The sequence below is a fragment of the Cavia porcellus genome, unplaced genomic scaffold, assembly GCF_034190915.1.
Source record: "Cavia porcellus strain 051 isolate PalLab524CR breed Dunkin Hartley unplaced genomic scaffold, mCavPor4.1 scaffold_1, whole genome shotgun sequence".
Lineage (NCBI taxonomy): Eukaryota > Metazoa > Chordata > Mammalia > Rodentia > Caviidae > Cavia > Cavia porcellus.
In genome coordinates, this window is record NW_026947484.1 from 146,294,961 (window position 1) to 146,315,870 (window position 20,910).

The 20,910-nt window shown below is 33.4% G+C and overlaps 1 protein-coding gene across 5 annotated transcripts in view; it reads left to right on the plus strand.

The window, feature by feature from the left end:
* Positions 1 to 20,910, plus strand: part of Col24a1 (collagen type XXIV alpha 1 chain) — a 349,791-nt gene that overhangs the window by 230,372 nt on the left and 98,509 nt on the right. For all 5 annotated transcript variants that reach the window (XR_010050132.1, XM_063257323.1, XM_063257335.1 and 2 more), the window contains 7 exons: positions 2,552 to 2,605; positions 7,138 to 7,191; positions 7,369 to 7,422; positions 8,491 to 8,544; positions 8,705 to 8,812; positions 18,166 to 18,219; positions 19,898 to 20,005. Coding sequence is in view for 4 of the 5 variants with exons in the window: in XM_063257323.1 (XP_063113393.1) it covers positions 2,552 to 2,605; positions 7,138 to 7,191; positions 7,369 to 7,422; positions 8,491 to 8,544; positions 8,705 to 8,812; positions 18,166 to 18,219; positions 19,898 to 20,005 (486 nt within the window). In the remaining variant the exon portion in view is untranslated. The remainder of the gene's footprint in view (positions 1 to 2,551; positions 2,606 to 7,137; positions 7,192 to 7,368; positions 7,423 to 8,490; positions 8,545 to 8,704; positions 8,813 to 18,165; positions 18,220 to 19,897; positions 20,006 to 20,910) is intronic.

Below are 20,910 nucleotides of genomic sequence, written 5' to 3' on the forward strand. Positions count from 1 at the left end.
TAGAAGCAGAACAGATTTGGAGAACTGACTAGTAATTCAGATCTGAGAGTGTCTGTGCCAAAGAAATCATTATAACCAAAGGATTAAGGAAAGCTCCAAGAGCCAGAAGCATTTGGAATATGATCTGAAGAATAAACAGAGATTAGTTGAGCAAAGATATGGAAAAGTTATTCTAGAGAGAACTCTTGAGTTGGAAATAAGCACTACATATCTATGAGAAGAACTAAAAGATGACCAGCATCCAGAGAGTCAGGTGAAAACAAGTACAGGATGAACATGGAAAGGAAGTGATAGATCACACATGGCTTTGTGACTAGTGTTCCTAAGGATTTGCATTTTTGCATGGATGCATGTGAGAACAAATGGATGTCATTGGATGGTGTTATAATGCTACAAGTATTGCTTTGTGAATATCTTTCAAACTACAATGTAGGTGGAGCCAAGAAATTTTTATGTTACCCATTTCGATTTCTCAGGTCAGATTACCTCTTGTTTCAGGAACTTTAGTATGAGTGACACCATTTTTATTTTAGTGTGGCCTGTTGGAGCCAAGTGAATGATCTTAGTTCAAAACAATATAGCACAGTAAAACTCAATATCTTTAGGATGCTAATTCTTTTCAATTTAATCTGTCAATTTAATCCCATTATATTAATAGAGCCTAATGTACATATAGAAAGGCAAAAAACGACCTTTCAAAGGGGCAAAAGAAATTTAGTGAATGATCTGCTCAAAAACTGATGCTGGGACAAATAAAACATATGAAAAACACATGAGAAAGTGAATCTAGACACAAATCTCACACACATACTCAAAATGGATCATGGACCCAAATGGGAAATTCAAAAGTATAAATTTCTCAAAGGGTAACCATAGGAAAACATCTGTGACCTCAGACTTCAGTTTTTAGATTATAACACCAAAACCACAATGCAAGGGGAAAAAAAAGGATAAACTGGATTTCACTGACATTAAGAATCTCTACTTTCCAAAAATATTTAACAGATTGAAAAAACAACAGACTGGAGGAAATATTTACAAAACATATGTTTGATGAAAAACATGTCCAAAATATAGAAAGATCATCAAAAGTCAACAATTTTTGTAAAAAACAATTGAAAAGTAGACAAAAGATCTGAACTGACAACACAGCAAAAAAAGAAACAAATGGAAATGACATAGAAGCATAGGAAAATGTGCCCAAAATTATATTATTAGAGAATTACAAGTTTTTAAAAAATCCAAAATGCCACTATCGGAATATCACCTATCAGAATTGTGAAAATTCAAAACTCTGACAATAACAAATGCCATTGAAGTTGTAAAGTAACAGAATACCCGTATATTGCTGATAGGAGTACAAAATAGTGCACCCACTTGGCAGTTTGGCATTTTCTTACAAAATAGCTATATGCTCTGGTAATGAGACTCTTGTTACTCAGATGAGTGGAAAACTTATGTCCACATAAAAACCTGCACATAAATACTGATAGTAAACACCTTTATTCGTAATTGTTCAAAATTAGAAGTAACCAGTATGTCTTCAAGGGTCTGATTGTGTCTTTCTAAAATTCATATTGAAATTCTAACTGCTAAGGTGATGGTATTAGGAGTAGAAGCTTTGGAAAGTAATTAGATGGATCATGAGGTCATTAGGGCTTTCTTCTTTCATGGCTGGAAACCATACTCATTAAAATAAAAACAAACTCCAGAGAACAAATTTCTGTTATGTGAGGACACAAATGGAAGGTGTCGTCTATAAGCCAGGTACTAGAGTCTCACCAGACCCTGAATCTGCAAGCACATTGATCTTGGACTTTCCTGTGCCCAGAACTATGAGAAACAAGTTTCTGTTGTTTACAAGCCATCAGTTTCTAATGTTTCATTAGAGAAGCCTGAAACAACTAAGACAAAGTCTTGCATTGAACAGAGTAAAAAACTGTGATTCACCCATATGATGGAATGTTATTCAACAATAAAAATAAGTGTGTTATCAAGCCACAAAAGTTCATAGAGGAAATGTATACTGCTAAGTAGCCAGTTTCAAAGGCTACATACTGTATGATTCCAATTATGTGACATTCTGTCAAAGGCAAAACCACATACACAGTAAAAAATATCATACATATGTTTCTTTTAAAATGCTATTATATTTATCACATATTTGCTAGGAATATTAAACAAATGTTTAAGTATTTTATCATTAAATAAAATTACCTATGAAAACTCTTAGCACATTATTTGACACTTGTAGTTAGTAAATGAATGTTTGTTGAATAAACAAATGAATTACAGAATAAAAGAATAAATGATGTTTCTTTTGTTGCTTTTTGTTTATTTAATCCAAGCATAGTTTAATGTCCATCATAAAACAAAACAGATGAATCATCCAAAGGGATAATTTTGTTTATATATTGAGTAAAGTGATACATTGATAACTTTATTATATTATGTTAAATATGTCACATTATTTATTTCATAATTAGATGCATTTATATATTGAAATAAAATAAACTTTGATTCTCCAATTTTAAATATTATATTAATACAGGGACCACGAGGACTTCAGGGTGATGCTGGACCTCCTGGAGACATGGGTATTGAGGTAGTATTTTGGAGGCTCTTTCTTCTTCACTGATACTCAATACCTTTTGTAAGACTGTAGGGTAAATATGTATTATGAAGAGAAATTCAGTAGTATTATCTTCCATACTCAGAAAATGAAACTAACAGTTCCATTAACAGCAGAAACAATTATAGTGGAGCCTCTTTGGGGAGGGGATCTTTTGGAGACAGGGTCTCATTATACAGTTCAGGTTGGCCCTCAACTCACTTTGTAGCCCAGGATGGCCTTGAATTCAGGACGCTTCTGCCTCAGCCTCCCAAGTCCTGGGATTACAGGCATGTACCACCACACCTGGTTTGGAACTTAATTTTATACATATGAAGTGTTCTATCAATTAGCTTATTTAAGTGACAACAAAAGTTAAACTTTTATCTCTGATTTTAGTTGCTTTGATAGTCCTTCATTGTAAGTCTTTCTTCATAGGAAGCATTTTGAAGCTACTCTATTTAGTATGTATTTTGGAATAATAAACTACATTTATTATAGTTAAAAACTCTAATTACTTTAGTATTTTCTGTTAACTTTAGTTCTAAAAAGATTTTCTTTCTTTTGCATCCTCCCCTGTATATGTAAAATTACTGTCTTGGTTCTTCACATTATCTCCTTATTAGTATTTCTCAGTCTTGAAATACAATTCCCCTTCCATTTCCTTGAATTAACAAAAAATATTATCATAGTGACTTCCAGTATATTATTCTGATAACTCTAATTCTTTCTATTTACCCCAGTTACTGATTCCCTTTTGTCTTTTTTAGACATTAACCTATATATTCCACAAAATCTCAAATTCACCCATCACTTTTCTACTCATCCTCCCTTTTTCATTCCCATTTTACTGAAAGATACTCCTTATATCCAGTGATCCCAAACTGAGTTGTCCTTGGTATTCCTCCTCCATATGTTCTCAAATTAGCCATTTCCTCTCTTTGAGTAAGCCCCTGCCATGTTGTCTCTTAAATCTATCCTTCCCCCTTCATCTCCATTGCTATTACTCTTAATTCTCCATGACTACACCATGGATTCTCCAACTGTCATCATTCCATCAACTACTATTTGCTAGACTATCTTCTGACATTCATTTCCTTGGCATTTTTCAGCAGTCCTTATAATCTTTGGCATAAGTAATGCCAACTATTTAACACATTAAATAATATTCTACATGGTCTAAATTCTGCAAACATGCCAACTACATTCCCAGCAAAACTTTTGTTCTTCCCAATGTTTCCCAGGTTTGTTGAATTATTTCTCATAGTTTGTTTATAGTAAGCCTTCCCCAGCCTTCTGCCTTTTCACTGTGTATCAGTAGGAGAAACAAGGATGATTAAGATAAGGTCACTGATTCATCAAGGAGTTTATAATCTAGTTCAGAGGACAGTCATATAAATGATCTTTATATTGCAGTGTATTAGACCCAGTGATACAGATATTAACAGGGTAATGTAGGAACTCTGAAACGGATGTGTAATCCTACCTGGGAAAGGGAAAAAATAAGACTTAGGAGTATGTATGCATGTTTATCAGGGTGAAAGGAGTGATGAGTTTTAAGAAAGAAGTTAGTTATATGGAAAAGAGGGAGTAAGGATAAGGGAATTCCAGAAAAAGGAATATTATGAATAGGAACCCTCAAATATGCAGCACTGTAGACTTTTTTAGTATATAGCTTCAAAATAAGGTGGTAATAAAGTTTGTACTCTGTTAATAAAAATGAAGTTTTCTTTATAGTCTATATGTCATCATTGTATAGATAGGGCAGTGATAAAGATTTGTATTTCAGGAAGATAATTTAGCAGCTGTATGAAAGAAGCATTTGAGCATACAAGGGTGAAGACAGAAATATTTATTAAAAGATGGTTGCACTGAAGCAGGCAAGAAATGATGGAGGGCTGAGGGGAAACAGTAGGCATAAAATGATTTTAATATAAACTCTCCACAACTTTCACACTTGTACTTAGAAAGTTAAGCAGAAAGAGAAGTGAAAAATTATGCTTACATTTCTAGGTTTTATGAAGGGATACATGGTCATGCTTTTCTTATGTTCAGAGGTAAAGCTGTAGTCAGTTGATAAAGTAAATAGCTAAGCAGCATGGCCTGGCTCTGATCTTACACAGTCAATGCTTATAGCGCATTTCACACTGCATTTTCTGGATGGAGAGAAACTGAGGGAAACCATTTACTTCACAGTTTGAAACTTTTTTTAAAAGGCTGATACCAGTTCTGTTGTGATAAGAACTAGGGTTTGAGGAGATGGATGAAAGAAAATAGGTGTCTTAGAATAGCTGTTGAGTAATAAGGAAGAGGGAAATGCCAAAAGATAAACGAAGAGACCGACTCACTAAAAGTCAAACTAAGGTAGGAGGCTGTGAATTTGCATCATGTTAATTATGATATTAATGCATACAAATTGTGGTGTGTTTTCTATGTGGTTAAAAGTATTTATATGATAAATATATTTATATATATATACTTTATTGTATATATATTTTTATTTTATTGTTAATAAATTCTCATAACAATTTCATAGGTACAGTTATTATCCCCATTTTGCATATAAAGAAAGAAAGGCATAAAATGGTTAGGTAGGGGCTGGGGATTTAGCTCAGCGACATAAGCACCTGCCTTGCAAGCAGGCAGTTGTGAGTTCGATCCCTGGTACCAATAAAAAAAAAAAAAAAAAGATGGTTAAGTAATTTACTCAAGAAAATAGCTAGTAATAATATAGATCTTAGATTTAAACTTAGGCAGTATGCCTCCAGAACTCATACTTTTAGCCCCTATGCTTCTCAACCTGTAATAATATCACTTTGTACAGAGCATACATTTTTCCATCAATATTCAACTGAGAATAGAAATTGCAAAGGTACTGAGTGCTGACCCAGAATTGGTCAGAAGAAAACCTTTTGATTTATTCTAAGAAAAGAATGCAATGGATCAAGAGGGCTAGGGAAGAAATAGGGACTGGAGAGGTCCATGAGATTAAAAGCAATTTTGGTATGAAATGCAAAAACTCTCTCTCCAGAGAGAGTTCTAATCAAGTGCTATATTTTCTGAGGCAGAGTAGAAACCAATGCAGTCTTTCTGCAGGGTTCTCTCTTAAGTACTACCCTCTACAGCTTTCAATAATGTTAAAAGAAAATTACAAAGGTAACAGAAGAATTCAAATAACAACCATTTTAAAATTAAGGAAATGATAAAAGGAAGTTAGAATAAGGTGATTAAACTTTTAACAAGGTGGCTAATAATATCAAGTTACAGAACTCACAACTTGGAAAACTAAAAGCAAAAATTATTTTTAAAAGTAATTTCCTCTGACATGTGTACATCCTACTGTACATGTGTAGCTTTTAATTTTTAAAAAGGGAAAGTGGATTGCAAACACTGAATCAAAATGAAAAGCTCAACTTCTATTTAAAACACTTATGAAATGATAGAAAAGATACTTTAATTTCTAATAGTTTTAAAGAAGAATGTCATCCTGGGTCAGAAAAACTAGGAAATCTCTGAAAGATAAAAAGTAAACAGAAAAGAGGAGAAGAGAGAACGAGAGAAAAGAGACAGGTGAGAGGAAGAGAATGAAAGAGATGGAGACTGTAACTAAAGGAAAGATTGGGAAGGAATGGCCATGCTGAAGAAGAAGATAAATTCCTCTGGGAGATAAAAACAGTACACCAGAGTTGGGCATGGTGGCACATGCGTGTAACCCCAGCACTCAGGATGCTGAGGCAGGAGGATTGCCGTGAGTTTGAGGCTAACCTGGGCTACATGAGCAAGCTCAAGGCCAGTCTAGGTTACACAGTGAAACCCTGTCTGAAAAAAAGAAAGAAAGAGAAAGAAAGAAAGAAAGAAAGAAAGAAAGAAAGAAAGAAAGAAAGAAAGAAAGCAGAAAGAAAGAAAGGAAGGAAAAGAAAGAGAAAGAAAAGAGAGAGAAAAGAAGAAGAAAAACAAAACAAAACAAAAAGTTATGCCAGTAATTGTGGGCAGCTCAGGCCTGGAGATAAGCAGTGGTTGAAAAAAGTTTTATGTTTAAAAATAAAAATAACAAAAAGTTTCCCAGCAAAGCTTGTGTGTGTGTGTGTGTGTGTGTGTGTGTCTGTGTGTGTGTGTGTGTGTATGTTCATAAACAAACATAGAAAAATGGATTTTTCTGAAGGGAGTAGGTTACAGAGAGCACAAAAGAAAAAAAAAACAGATGGGAAGAACAAAATTGAGGAAATACCTTTGTATCTGAGGATAGAAAATTTGAAGAAGTAAAAAGGACACTGTTTTATATGCCTTCATTAAGAGGAAGATTGGAAGAAACTGATTTTCAGAATCCCAATTTCAGATGAAGCTGTTTTAGCTCTTGAACTGTTAAAGGATTCTAGAAAGTAGCTAGTCTTTTCCCATGAAGTTTTTAAGAGGGCAGAAAAGAATATCATCTGGGACACACATATCTTATTCTTGAGCTAAAAAGTACAGACATCTTATGAGGTTGTCTTACTGCCTTTTTAATGGATCAAGTCATTCTCTTTTAGGGACTTCCGGGCATTGAGGGAGATGCTGGTCCTCAAGGTGAACCAGGTGCTAAGGTAACTTTTCTTTAAAGTAATAAAGAAGGTCTCTAAACTGCCCCATGAAAGTAGGTGAAGGCCAACAGTTAAAACTTACCATTTTTTTTGGCATCTTTACTCCTTATAATGTATCCCTCATAATTAGACATTCCATTTTAGTAAAAAAGACTTTATTCTTCTCCATTGATTCTTCAGGGAGATGCTGGAACTGTGGGCAGTGCTGGAGGAGCTGGGGAACCAGGGTTACGAGTAAGTACCTAGCAGAAACCCTTTTAATGCATTTACTTAACCATTTCAGGGACTCAAAAGTTACTCGCCTAAACATATCCAAGAAGTGGCATAAGCCTTTCTGATCCACTAGAGAAAATGTGTCTTTTTTTTTTCCTGATTTCAAAAACTGCACACTAAACCCTGCTTGCATTCTCATTTAGTAGCACTTAGAATTCTAACCCAGTACATCTTTTTCTAAAAATTTGAGGCATTCTGAAAAACTCTTGCCAATAATGTGGAGTTACTGGGATTTGAATTTGGTAGCTTTGATAAGTAATGCTACTACAAACTACTTCCTGTTGGGCTATTACAGCAAGCATTTTTTTCCAAAAATAGCAGTGTTTAAGACATTTAAGAGGCATTCGTTCACTAAAAGGCAAACAAGGGAGACATATTTTTGCATCTGGTTCATTTCTTTTTATTTTCCCTGTTTTGGGGAGTGGATGAGTTAGAAGTAAGGGTAATGGAAGCGTCAGAGATGGGGGCAATGCAACAACTATTACTAAGTACTGATTAAGTTACTTTAAAATAATTTAGGTATCAAGGGAACCAGTGAAACTTTAACAGATTCATAAAATGTGATTCTATATTTTGTAGCTCCATATCTAGAAGGTAGCTTCTTGAAGGACTGTGACCTAAATCTTTGCTTTTTTTGTAAAGGAGAAAATATATAAACTTTAATGTGGTAGAATGATCATAACTGAATCAAGGTATATTAACTTATTTTAAATTCATTATAGCAAGATACTATATTTTATGTGAGATTCAGTGTTTACATTTCTTGAACTCAGAAACATCTCCAAATGAATATATGTATTTTTTATTTATATAAAACTTATTAATATTCTGAAACTATCACATGTTTGAATTTACAATGCTGTAAAGAGTGATTCAAAGCAAATTAACTCAGACTTTCTTAGAAACAAAGTAGAATTAGAAATAAATGAATACACACTTGCTACCCTCTATACATTCGAAGGATAAAAAACAAGATAAATGACATAAACAAAAAAGTAAGCTTAACTCTTTGTTTCTGCTACAAAATAGGGTGAACCAGGAGCTCCTGGAGAAGAAGGTGTCCAAGGAAAAGATGGACTAAAGGTAAATCATTTTGTAACGTTTTATATAAAATAGATGTCTCACACAATCTTTAAAATACGACAAATAATCATTTTGGGTACCAAACAAAAACCTGCTTATTGTATGGCAGAATTGGGTGATAGCATTCCTTTTTAATTTTTTGTTTTTCATTTGGTTCCAGGGAACCCTAGGAGAAAGAGGACTTCCTGGAGAAGATGGAGAAAAAGGAGAGATGGGCTTGCCAGGAACTATAGGGCCCTTGGGTAGGCCAGGCCAAATGGGCCTTCCAGTGAGTACTGTTGGATTCATTTTGAAATTCTCAGTGGACATAGAGCCTAAAAGTGCAGACACACAGAGACACATTCAGACACACACACACACACACACACACACACACACACACACATGCACTTTGACCCATTGTGCATCCAATGGGTAATTAGAGGTGTTGAATTATGGCTTTACAGAACAAGGAGTAATTATCATTCTAAGATGCAAAGAAGAAAGATACTTTTCCATAAGCCATGGAATTTCTGTCATTAAACAATTATAAATGAATGGTTTGTGTTGTTTTATACTCTGATTAAATATTTTGGATCTTCATAGAACTGACATTATTACTGTAGAGTAATATCCTAGCTTCAGGATAAAATTTTTTGCAAGCATAATATAATCTGATCCTTACTTTAAAGTCTTTGTTTTCTAGCAAAGACTTTAATCCTAAATGTCAAAGTGGACAAATTCTGTCACCTTGGGGCAAATGGAAGATCTGAATAAATGGTGCACACAGCTTCTGTGTTGCTTAACACATGCATTGTTTACATTTTTCCTTGCACAGCCCTCTGGCCATTTTATGATTTTACTTTACTATTTCCTCTTTCTTGTCTTCAGTGTTTAGGGACATCTGACCCTTGAGACATGGCACCAATCTGATATTCTTCATCAGAGCTGTGCCCCCTTCAACTCTTCAAGCTGGAGACTCTCCCCTGTTTTCTCTTACTTTCAAACTCTGCCTATCCCTGGATTATTCAACCTCTATTTTTCCAAGTTTCCTTGTCTTTGAAGGTATAATCATCCCTTTGAAGTCATCTCTTACGACCCTATTACAAAATAATTTCTGTTTCTTCTGCACTCTGGCAATTTTCTTCAGCCTTTAACGGATTCAGAGTTAGCTTTTTAGCATGTAGGTATGTCTCCCCAGAGAGCACAGCTCTTCACACCAGGTGCACTGTCTTCGCTTCTTCCCCGTGCTTCTGTACGTCACTGTAAATACTGAGGAACTAATTAATTATGAGTGAACTGATGATGCAAGTAGGCAGGGAAGCAAAGTAGTGATTTACAGAGGTGGCACTCTTCATGTATTGTTCCTGTACTTTCTCTGACTCCTAACCTCCACGTGATCAATGGTTTTTCAATGTAGCCCATTTCTCAGTCTATTTAGTTAGGTTTTCAGTGCTAAGGTAAAAACTATCTGAAAGTAGCACAAAGCACAAACAGTAGTGTACATGAAGCAAAACTGTAGCATACATGAAGCACAAACTAGCGATCTTATCATTCACACTTACCATGAAAGTAATTTGTTAGTAGCAATAAAATAATGTTATAACACAACCTTCCCCAAATAATAATTGTACCAGCATATTTCAAAGTGACATTTGAAGCATGAGGATAAACTAGATGCAGCTCCTATTTTTGGGAGTTGGCCAATTGAGTTGTTTTTCCCTTTAGTTTTACCATAATGGTAATATGTCTATTTATCTTCTGTCCTGCCCTTTGGTTATAGTGACTTTTCTGCCACAACACATAGAAAGCTTCAAGGAATGTTCCTCAAAACCATCTTAAACCTCTCTGATTCAGTTATACTCACTCATATGGTATCATACAATCCTCCTAATAACATGTGTTATTTCCCCATTCTGTAATTGAAAAACATAGAATCAGAGAAAGCTAACCTCATAACTTGGAAGACAGTAGAGTAGCACTAACTCATTTAATTTTTGCATCTTTGAGCCTCACCTAAGTAAGCAGTTTTACTCTTATATTTCTCCTTTCTAGAGTCTTTGATACTTGTCACCATTTTTAAAGAATTTCTTTTCCTTTAGTATCAGGTCTTGGCTGTCAGCAAAACAGCAAATGTTAAGAAGTTGTGATTATCTTCCTGATAATTCTTGTCAAAATTTTGTTTTGGTCCTTAAAAAGCCAAAACAATTATTCATATGTTATCTTGGATTTTTTAAGACCAACTAACTTAATTCCCTAGCAGAATCTAGGGAAGGAGATTCATAGAATATGGGAAGGAGAAACATAGAATAAAGAAAACCTAACAGCCATAACAAAGCTGAGACTTGCAGAAAGGGATGATGAAGCTTGGCAGCTGTGATGGGGAGAGCAGAAGTGAAAAGGGGCTCAAAACAAGGCATGGAAAAATGATAAATAGAGATTTCATCTGCTTCATAATTTTTCCCAGGAACAATCCTGCCTCGTACACATCTTTAGTGCCTTTTTTTAGTAACAACACATGTGTGTTTCTTTTTTATTCTTTTTGTTGTTCTCCTTGGAATTTTAAATGCCTTTCAGTTTATAAACTCAATAAAAACATTGTGGCATATTTTTTTCAAAAGTATTTCATGATCCAAAGAACTATTGCCTAATCAGACGGCCTGATGCTGGATTTATTTTGTACTTTTAAAATTCTTCCCTAGGCAATGTCACAAAGATGCTACTTCAGATTCTTACAAAATAAATAAGAAGGAGATTGAGAGAGAAAAAAATTTCACTCTTTTCCCAGAGAAGAAACTTTCCTTATTTCCTAGACAATTGAAAATGAGATCTGGATTGAAAAGTAAGAGAGGGAAAGCATCAGTTAACAAAGTCCAAATCTAAGCTACTCTAAAGTTCTTTAAAGAAAACATTTAATATTTTATGTTTGAATTCTGTTATAAAACATTCAGCTGCCTAAGTGCACAATGTTTATAAAAATATGAGGAAGCCTCTGACAAGAAACATCTGCCTGACTTAAGGTCTGTCATCGTTGCTAAAACTTCGGCCTCTATGGTGTCCATTATCTAAACATGTGGAGAGCTGTGAACTCCAAAGTAGAATATATTCCAATGAAATTATCTTGTTTCATTATTTTAGGAAAAAATTTGATAGGATTTTTTGAGATGTAGTTTTCCTGGCCTGCTTAAGGTGGTATGATGTTAAGCACTGGTGAAAATCTTAAGGGAAAAAGAAATAAAGTAGACTTCTCTGAGAAACTTTTTTTACTAAGATCTTAAAAATGAAGTCATAATGATGAGAAGAATAACAGTAGTTAAAAAATGTAAAATATACATGGCACTTATTTCTGAAATAGTTCCCTCAGAAACTAAAAAACAATAGTTAGGAATTGGAGGTTGGAGGCATTCAGGAATAAAGGATTATCTAATCTGGATCGTCTGAGTGGTTTCTACCATCCTGGTATTAGATTTATTTGTTCTGAACTGTTTGTTATAAAGAAACATTGTTGAAACTTCTGATCTCCTTCTAAAGAGCTGTACATTGTTGGGAAAGTCTTTCTTTGGTATGTCAGTTCCTATTACATATAATAAAGGAGTTAGAGTTATACGGACGCTCCCAAGCTGGATGTGTCAAGAGGGCCATTGAATTAGTATGGCTCTGGTCCTCCTATTCCTAATTCAATCAGAAAAAAGCATTTTAATTCTATTCAATATATGAGTTTTCTTTGGAAGAAAGAGTTCTGTGATTTTACATTAGGTTATATTTCTAAATTTTTATTCAACCCTATAGATTGTAGTTCTATAAAATGTATTTGTCCATTCATTAATTCAAAAAGATGTTGGAGTTTTATTTTCTGTGAGGCAAGCAATTTGCTAAGCACAGGCACACAGTAGAAAACAAGGTCTTTGATCTTAGACTTTATCATCTAGTAAAGAAGCCTAACAATAGAAAGATCACCATACATGGTAATAATGAAGGATGTAAATAAATGGGTTGGCTAAAATGAAATTAAAAGATAAGTAAATAAAAAGTACTATAAAAATAACAGATTAAGGGTAGGAAAGTCAGATTTTTAAGGGTAGAGAATTTATTTATGCTAAAGCAGTGAGGGATTAGTAACTCAAAACTTGAGGAATTCATCATGCAGTGAACAGTAGGAGAGTCCTTTAAACTAGATGTAACAGCAAGCACCAAGACGTAGCTAGCAGTTAGAACAAGCCAAGTGCTGAATTTGTAGAAAATGAAAAGGAAGCTATTACAGTTGTTGCATAGTGAATACTGAAAACTTGTTCAAGATGAGCCTGAAGAAATAGAAAGCAGACATGAAGTACTTTATAAGCCAGGGTACAAAGTTTGTGTTTTATTTAACGTATCTTAAATATGTTTTATTTAACATATGTTAAGGTTTGTGTTTTATTTAACCCACTGAAAAGATTTCAGGAAGAACATAATTAATTTCTTATGGAAATCATTCTATAATGTCTTAACCTTATTTAATACTACCTAGAAATATTGATTATTGAGGGATAAATTAACTTATAGGAAAAGAACAAAATAAATTTGGATTAGAAAAGCATGTGATAAGCACCACTTGTTTCTAAATAAATGAGTAAATAAGTAGATTTTTGAAAAGTTAGGGGCATGCCTTAGTGCAATGTTTAGGCTTCTCTTTACTTCCCCTAAGATCATATTTTCATTTATCTACTATTTAATAAGAGCCTTGCAGTGATAGAAAGTGTACCTTCTCTGTAGTACAAGACACCCTTGTTTATTGGGTGTTCCATGCTCCATTTGTGAAATGTTAAACGATGGAAAGTAGAAAAATCTTCTCTTAAGACATTCAGCCATCAGGTATATGAACTTTCTTGGCTTAAAAAAAAAAGGAAAGTATTAGTATTCAAAAAGGCAAAGAAAAAAGTACTTTAATAATATCAAAAACATTTCCCATTGCAATGCTTATGGGAAAGATGGGGAGATGTGGTTTAGGGGTGAGAGAAGAAAATTCAAAAGACTTGAAGAGTTATCATCAAGTATCATAATCAGAAGTTCATTAGTGTAAAGTACATATTAATAACTTAGGAATTGTTACAGTATAAAAATCCATACAGGGGCTGGAGGTTTAGCTCAGCAGTGTAAGTGCCTGCTTGGCAAGCGCTAGGTTGTGAGTTCGATCCCCAGCTCCAAAAACAAAACAAACAAAAAAATAAAAATAAAAATAAAAAGCCATATAGACAGGATAAGATTACCTAAAAGTATGAAAGAAAGAAGACTCTTCAGTATTACAAAGAAGAGAAGCCTTTATGTAAGATATTGTATGTGGAAAGCCAGGAAGTCATGTGGCCATGAACACAGAGGCTTAATTATCTTAGAATGAGTAGAATAAAATGTTTCAAATAGAATGAGCTAGGCTAGGGATGTGGCTCAGTGATAGAGCTCTTGCCTTGCATACATAAGGCTCTGGGTTCAATCCTCAGCATCACAAAAAATAATAAGTAAAAAAAAATAGAATGAGGTAATTAAGTTGCCATTGGATCTGGCTATAAAGTTGATTTCTGAAATATGATAAGAACAAACACCCAAATGAACAGAGAAGGAGAATTAAGGAAATATTAACAATGTACATGAACAAGTTTTTCAAAACAGTTTGCTATGAAGGAGAAATAGAAACTTGGTCGAGAAAAGTATACACGAGAATTTTTTTAAGAAAGAGAAAGAAAAGTATATGGGAGAAATCAATACATGAAAAGGAAGGGAAAGATGGAGATTCGTGAGATCAAGGAATTTTTTGGTAAGGAGTAGTTGCAAGCCTATTTAAATACTTCTATGAATCATCCAGTAAAGAGAAACATTACTAGCACAAGTAAGAGAAGAGGTGCTTTCAAAAAGGAGGGCTTTGGATAAGAAAGCCAGAATGTACTTCAGAGCACAACTGAGGAGCTGGCCTCAGCATGAGAATGACCCTTTTTTTCTAAGGGGCTGGAGAGAGAATATGTGGCTTTGTAACCAGAAAGTTAATAGATTAGGCATAGGAAGAATTTCCTACTCCTAACCTACTTGCTACAGTATGTTAGAGAACTGTGAGGCAAGGTTACTAACTTAAAAGTGAGGCAAAAATGAAGATTTGAAAAATGGACACGAATGTGCAGTCATTTATGGATTAGTAACAAATGCCGCAATCGCACACATTTATGAGACTAATTAATGTGTTTCAGCAGCAGCAGCAGCAGCAGCACTGTCATTGTGATGATGCACTGAAAACTCAGAAAATATTAGTATTTAAACATTTACACATACACACTGCTCCCTGCACCGAATTGTTTGTTGGCAGGTAGTATCACCATGTGTCACCTGATAAATTTATATTTGAATTTGCCACAGATCTGGAGGACTGATATAATTCAGGGTGGTATGAATGGCCATCTTATCCCAGTATTACAACAAACGTTCAACATTTTAAATAAGTCATATACTTTATATATTAAGCAAAGAAAATATTATCATCCCAATAGATGAAACAAAAACATTTAGTAAAATTTATTTTTCACACATGAAACTATCATACTTAATGGTGAAACTTAAAAGAAAAAAACTAAGATTACCACTATAATTTAAGCCTCTTTGAATGTTATTAGAAATTATCTAGTAAAAAAATATTTAAAACTATAGCAACTCAAAGTCCCAGTTAGTATACTGAAAGAAAAGAAACAATCTATAAATTATAAGAATCATGAGAGACTTCAGCAAAATATAGTTAATAGACAAAATGGATTCTATTCTTCTTTATCAAGAAATAAAAGCTATTTTTGAGTAGAAATTTCTATACTACTAGCAACAAAATTGAGTGCCTAACTATATCTACTCAAAAAATCTATTAAAAATTTGTAGAAAAAAATGCAATTTGAAAAACACTGTAATAGTTTATCAAAAAGCTGAATAAATGGATATTTTATTCATGGATAGGAAGTCATAATATTATGAAATTATCAGTTTTCCCCTAATTGATTCATGCATCAAAACATTAAAATACTTGAACTTTAGGAGAATATCCTGTGATCTCATGGGAGAAGGGAAAGCAGTAGGGATCTCAATCAAAATACTAGTAGAAGCAAGAAAATGTTAAAAATTTTGACCACATTAAATCTATAAACTTGTGATAATATACAAAGTGACAAAACAAGATACAGCCTAGGAGATTTGTAATATATAGAATAAACAGCATTCACATGTTTCAAAACTGTAATACATTAATGAAAAAAGAAACAGTCCAGTAGAATAAAGGACTGACAATAGATTCCAGAAATTCACATGTAGATATCTAATAACTTTATGACAAGATACTCATTTCTCCTTAATAACAAGTAGCTCCAGTTAAAAATCACAAATAACATTTCATGCTGCCCTCAAAAGGTGAATAAATTTTAAGCCTGATAGTATTAAACATTACAGAAGATATAGAGTAAATGCAATTCATAAACACTAGTGTGGGGATACACATTGGAAAAACCACTTTGGAAAACAATTTAGCAGTAACTGCTATACTTGAGGATATGCATAAATCTACAATCCAGCAACTCAACTCCAGGGTATTATATATTATACTGACATGAGTAAGAGATGTAGCATCCATTTTTGCAGCATTGTGACAGGAGGAAAAATACCAAAGATTTAATCATTGGGAAAATGCTTAAGCTGTGGTTTGATAACAGAATTCTGTAACAGTAGAAAAAAGTGAGACACGCTGAACAATTATAAACAAAATGCTTTGTAATAAGTTTTAGAAGAGGACCAGGGATATAGTTCAGTGGTGTAGGCGCCTGCCTGGAAGCACAAAGTCAAAATTAAATTTCTGGTTCCAGAAAAAAATTTATAACACATAAAGTACAGTACTGCTTACTTAAAGCTTTAAAAAAATATATATACTACCAGGGGATACTTGTAAGTGAAATAAAAGTACAAAGAAATGCATGGAATAATAAATACATTCGGGGTAATGACTACACCTGAGTAGAGAGAGAACCATGTTTGGAGGTATATTGTATATGGTACTTCAATTTTATATGTCTATATACACACACACGTAGAGAGAGAGAGAGAGAGAGAGAGAAAGAGAGAGAGAGATCATCCTGTTTCTTCAAGTGGATGGTGAGTAACCTGGGTTTTATTTTATCTGTTAATGTCTTTAATATTTAAATGTTGTGTAATACACTTTAAAAGGCAGAAGTTAGTGAAGACTCACAGTTATTGAGCTTCTTATTGTAAGACTAGTGCTTTCTAAGCTTTACATGCATTATCTCATTTAAAGTTGGTAACCCTTCAAAACAGTTTAATTATGCCCCTTTTTACTTAGTCACCCAGGCCTCTAGAAGTTAGGTAATTTCTCAAGGCTGTACATAAGGTTATTAGGTACCAGAAGCAGAATATAAAGCTGCTGGAGCAGTCTGGCTTTTGAAAGTGCACACGCTTATCCTCCGTGACAGTTAACCAGCCTTTTTTTCAAAGGCCTTGTTAGCTACAAAGAACTCCTAGAAAAGTGCAACTATCGTTTCTGTCTGTGAATGTAGTTATAATTATAGCAACAGAGCATGATTGCTTTGGCCTCTATATTCAGTGACTTTCTGAGGCCAGAAGACCATTTGCTGTGGTGCATAGGGCATGAGTCACCTTCTTAGGTATCTGTTTATTCATTCAACAAATATTTCTTAAAAGCCTACATAGCACAGTGGTAAACCACAATTTATTTCTTGTCTACAAGATTTTTGCAGTTTGTCAAACTTCATTGTATTTCACAAAGCTTTGGGAACACAAATTTGCAATTTTCATCTTCATTTCCAACTAATAAAAGGAATGTTGTGATTAATTATTAGTCATTTTATAACTTGTAACCTGGCTTACTATGGATCATATCACACTTAAAAGCTTGAATTTTGTTGATTTGAAAATTTATATGGCATTCCACTGTACTAAAAATAGTGTATGTTGAAAACTTTTAAGCTACTTTTGGCTAAAGAAAACATCAATTGAAACGAAAATATTATTTTTAAAAGTTTAATATGACTACTTCCTTTTTTCTCTCTGTACTTTCTTCTCTCCTTTTTTCCCCACAGGTCAAAGAATATTTCCCTACTTCTCTCTACTTCAATGATATTTTGAGATCTTCTTTGACCACATATTATATATATAATTTTGGTCTTTTCTCCTTTTTATTGGTACCAGGATTGAACTCATGACTGCATGCTTGCAAGGCAGGCGTTTATGCCACTGAGCTAAATCCCCAGCCCCAATCCTATTCTTTGACCAAGATATTGAGCTCAAAATAGCTCATTAAGGTGTTGAGGATGTATTTGTTTACTTTAATTACATTCCCATTAATTAAATTTGGATTCTAAAATTAAGTAATTTTCTTCCTGAAAAATAACTTAATTTTTCCTATTTTGCTAAATTTCTGTGGGTCACCCTTATAACTGAAACAGTTATGCTTCTAAATTATGATGGCCTCTTTTTAAATAAGTACACAAACATAATGTTGTTGAAAACTAACTCTCATTTTATTTAATGGTCAGTTAAACGAATATCTAATATAAATATTTGAGCATCTCATTCCTCTTTCACTATTTATTTCTCTTTTTTATATTAAATATTCAGGGGCCAGAAGGAATTGTGGGGATTCCAGGACAAAGAGGTCGTCCAGGAAAGAAGGTGATTTTATGCTAATTTTATTTCTTCTTGAATGTCCAGAGCTCCATAAGAAGCTGTTGTGTTTAGGTATAAGCAATAAAAATTCAAAATTTAACTTTAAAATACATTTGCATAAATTAATATTTAGTTCAAGTCAGGAGTAAGTATCACCTTGATTACATAAAAGGCCAATTTTCCAGTTTGTTGTTTGTGGAAATGTTTTGTTTTTTCTTTATAACTGTTTTGTCAAAAAGCCTTTTAGTAAATGATGGATAAGAAAAAAGATAAAATGAAAATACTGTTGCACTTATACTACTTGATAAGTTCTTAAAGTATTTAAGGGAAATGACTATAAGTGTTCCTGGATTTATTATTAGTGTGTTTTTTGAGTTGAAAAAAATCACTAATTTCATGTTTTTTATGTAATAAGAATCACAAATCCAGATTTTTTTTATCATTTGTTTACTTCATATTTTACTAAAAACAATATACTGGTAAAATTCTATTACATTATAATGAAAACTTCATCCTTCCATGGAAACAATAATTTGTTCAAATATTAGTGAAGCATAGGAACAGTTTCCACACTGCACTGTAACTGTTCATAATATATACTTATAATTCTAATCAGTATTCTACTTCCCAAACTAGACAGTATTCTAGTTCCCAAATTCCAGTTCTTATATTTCAGTAGTTATACTTCATATTCTCATAACATTTACATAATAGAGAAACAATAAAATAAAAAAGAAATGAATAAAGCAACTTTGTTGCTATTCATGCCCATTAAAATAATCCAAATATTTTTATCACACATAGTAATATGTCTACAATTACTGTTAGAGCTAGGAGTACAGCTTTGTAATAGAGCATAGAATGTGCAAGGCCCTGGATTCAGTCCTTAGCCCTGCATAAATACACATGCATACATACATACATACATACATTATCTATACAAAACAGAAAACCCATAGTATAATGAAGTTTAAGCCCTAAGCATAAGCATAAGCTTTTCAACAGCCTGCAATACTCAAAAAGTAAAATAAAGCATGTACACCTCTAAGAATAACAAAAATGTCCCAACTATGGTCAGTTTAGCTTTGCTTTTGCGTCTTCTTGAGTGTCAATAATAGAACAAGTTGTTTTTTACTTTAAGAAAACGTTATATAAAAGTAACTGTGTGTTGGTGTTACATCAGGGTCAATCATTGTAATGAGAAATAGAAGGTAACCAGTTTTCAGAAGAACGTAAAATGATATTAAAATGATATGGTTTTTGAAGACATACTCTAAACTTATGAGAATGATCTTAAATATACAGAACTATACAGAATACTTTTTTTTTTCTTTGCAACTTGTAACACTGAAATTCTCTTTGGAAGCATACTTCTCATGTTAACAATTTATGCAAGTAGTCATGACAAATGAGCAAAAAGTTGGTGTTTTGGAATTCAGCATGAGCCCTAGTATGATCACCTGCTTGCTTGGTCAAAATTCTCTTTAGTCTTCTTTTTCCAAAATGACTTTTATTATTCAAACACTTCGTGTGATGATCACATTGCTATTGTTATTAGTAGTTTAGAACAATGTTAATGCAAAGTTGCTGTTTACAGATCTGCTTACTGAGTATCCTTTGAAGTAATTCACTAAGTATAAACTTGTTTTTCTTACCTTTCTCTCATACTTTATGTCATCTGCAGGGTGATAAAGGGCAAACAGGACCCGCAGGAGAAACTGGAAGCAGAGGTGCTCCTGGACAAATTGGGGAAAGCGGTCCTAAGGGTGCCAGAGGCACTAGAGGTGCTGTGGTCAGTATTTGATTTGTTTCTAGAATTGAGCCATGGTGGTTAGAAAGGAAATATATCCATGACCTTAAAGCTTCATCCCTTGATTAACTTTACAGAGAAGGCAATAGTTCCATTGAAAATAATCTATCTGCATGGGATGTGAAGAATTGTAAGCATTCCACAGTATTTAAATGGCTTAGTGGTTTCTGGATGTGAAAAAAGGAAAGGGGAAAAACACTGAAAATGGAAATAAAATATGAAATGAGATTTTAAAAAATCAGATTGTAATTCCTAACCTAAGTAGGAAAGTTTATATGCCTTGCACTTAAAATCAGGATTTCATATCTTCTAAAATACGTTGCTATGGTTGACAAATTGATTTGAAAATTAGGTTTACGTGAAAGGAACTTTCTGTCTATGCTTGGATTCCCTATGCTTTATCTGGAGATTCTTTTTCTAATCACTGTTATAACATTGTATAATTTCTTGCATGAACTTTGCATGATATTGGAAACAAGTGTAATACGATATATCTGCAATAGCAAAATTGTATTGCTGTTACATTTGGACCTGTCCAGAAAGTGACGGCATGAAAAAGATGTAAAATATTTAAAAGGTTGTCCAATTTAGTCCTCCGACTGTTTCATAAACATCATTACAAAATGCAGATATGTTTTCTCACCTCCATTTAAATGTCACAATGTGAGACTTTTTACCAAGACCTTTGAGAGACCATTGCATAATACATTTTTTTGTCTGAGTAAGATTTGCCTGAGGCTCATTTTACACATTCCATTGCTTACTGACCTTTTAGTACTTTAGCCTTCCTTACTTCCTTTTATTTCACTTACTAATATTTATCTGTCTTTGGCCTACATGTTCAAAAATATTACATAAGATGATTAATGTTAGTAAACATAAAAAGC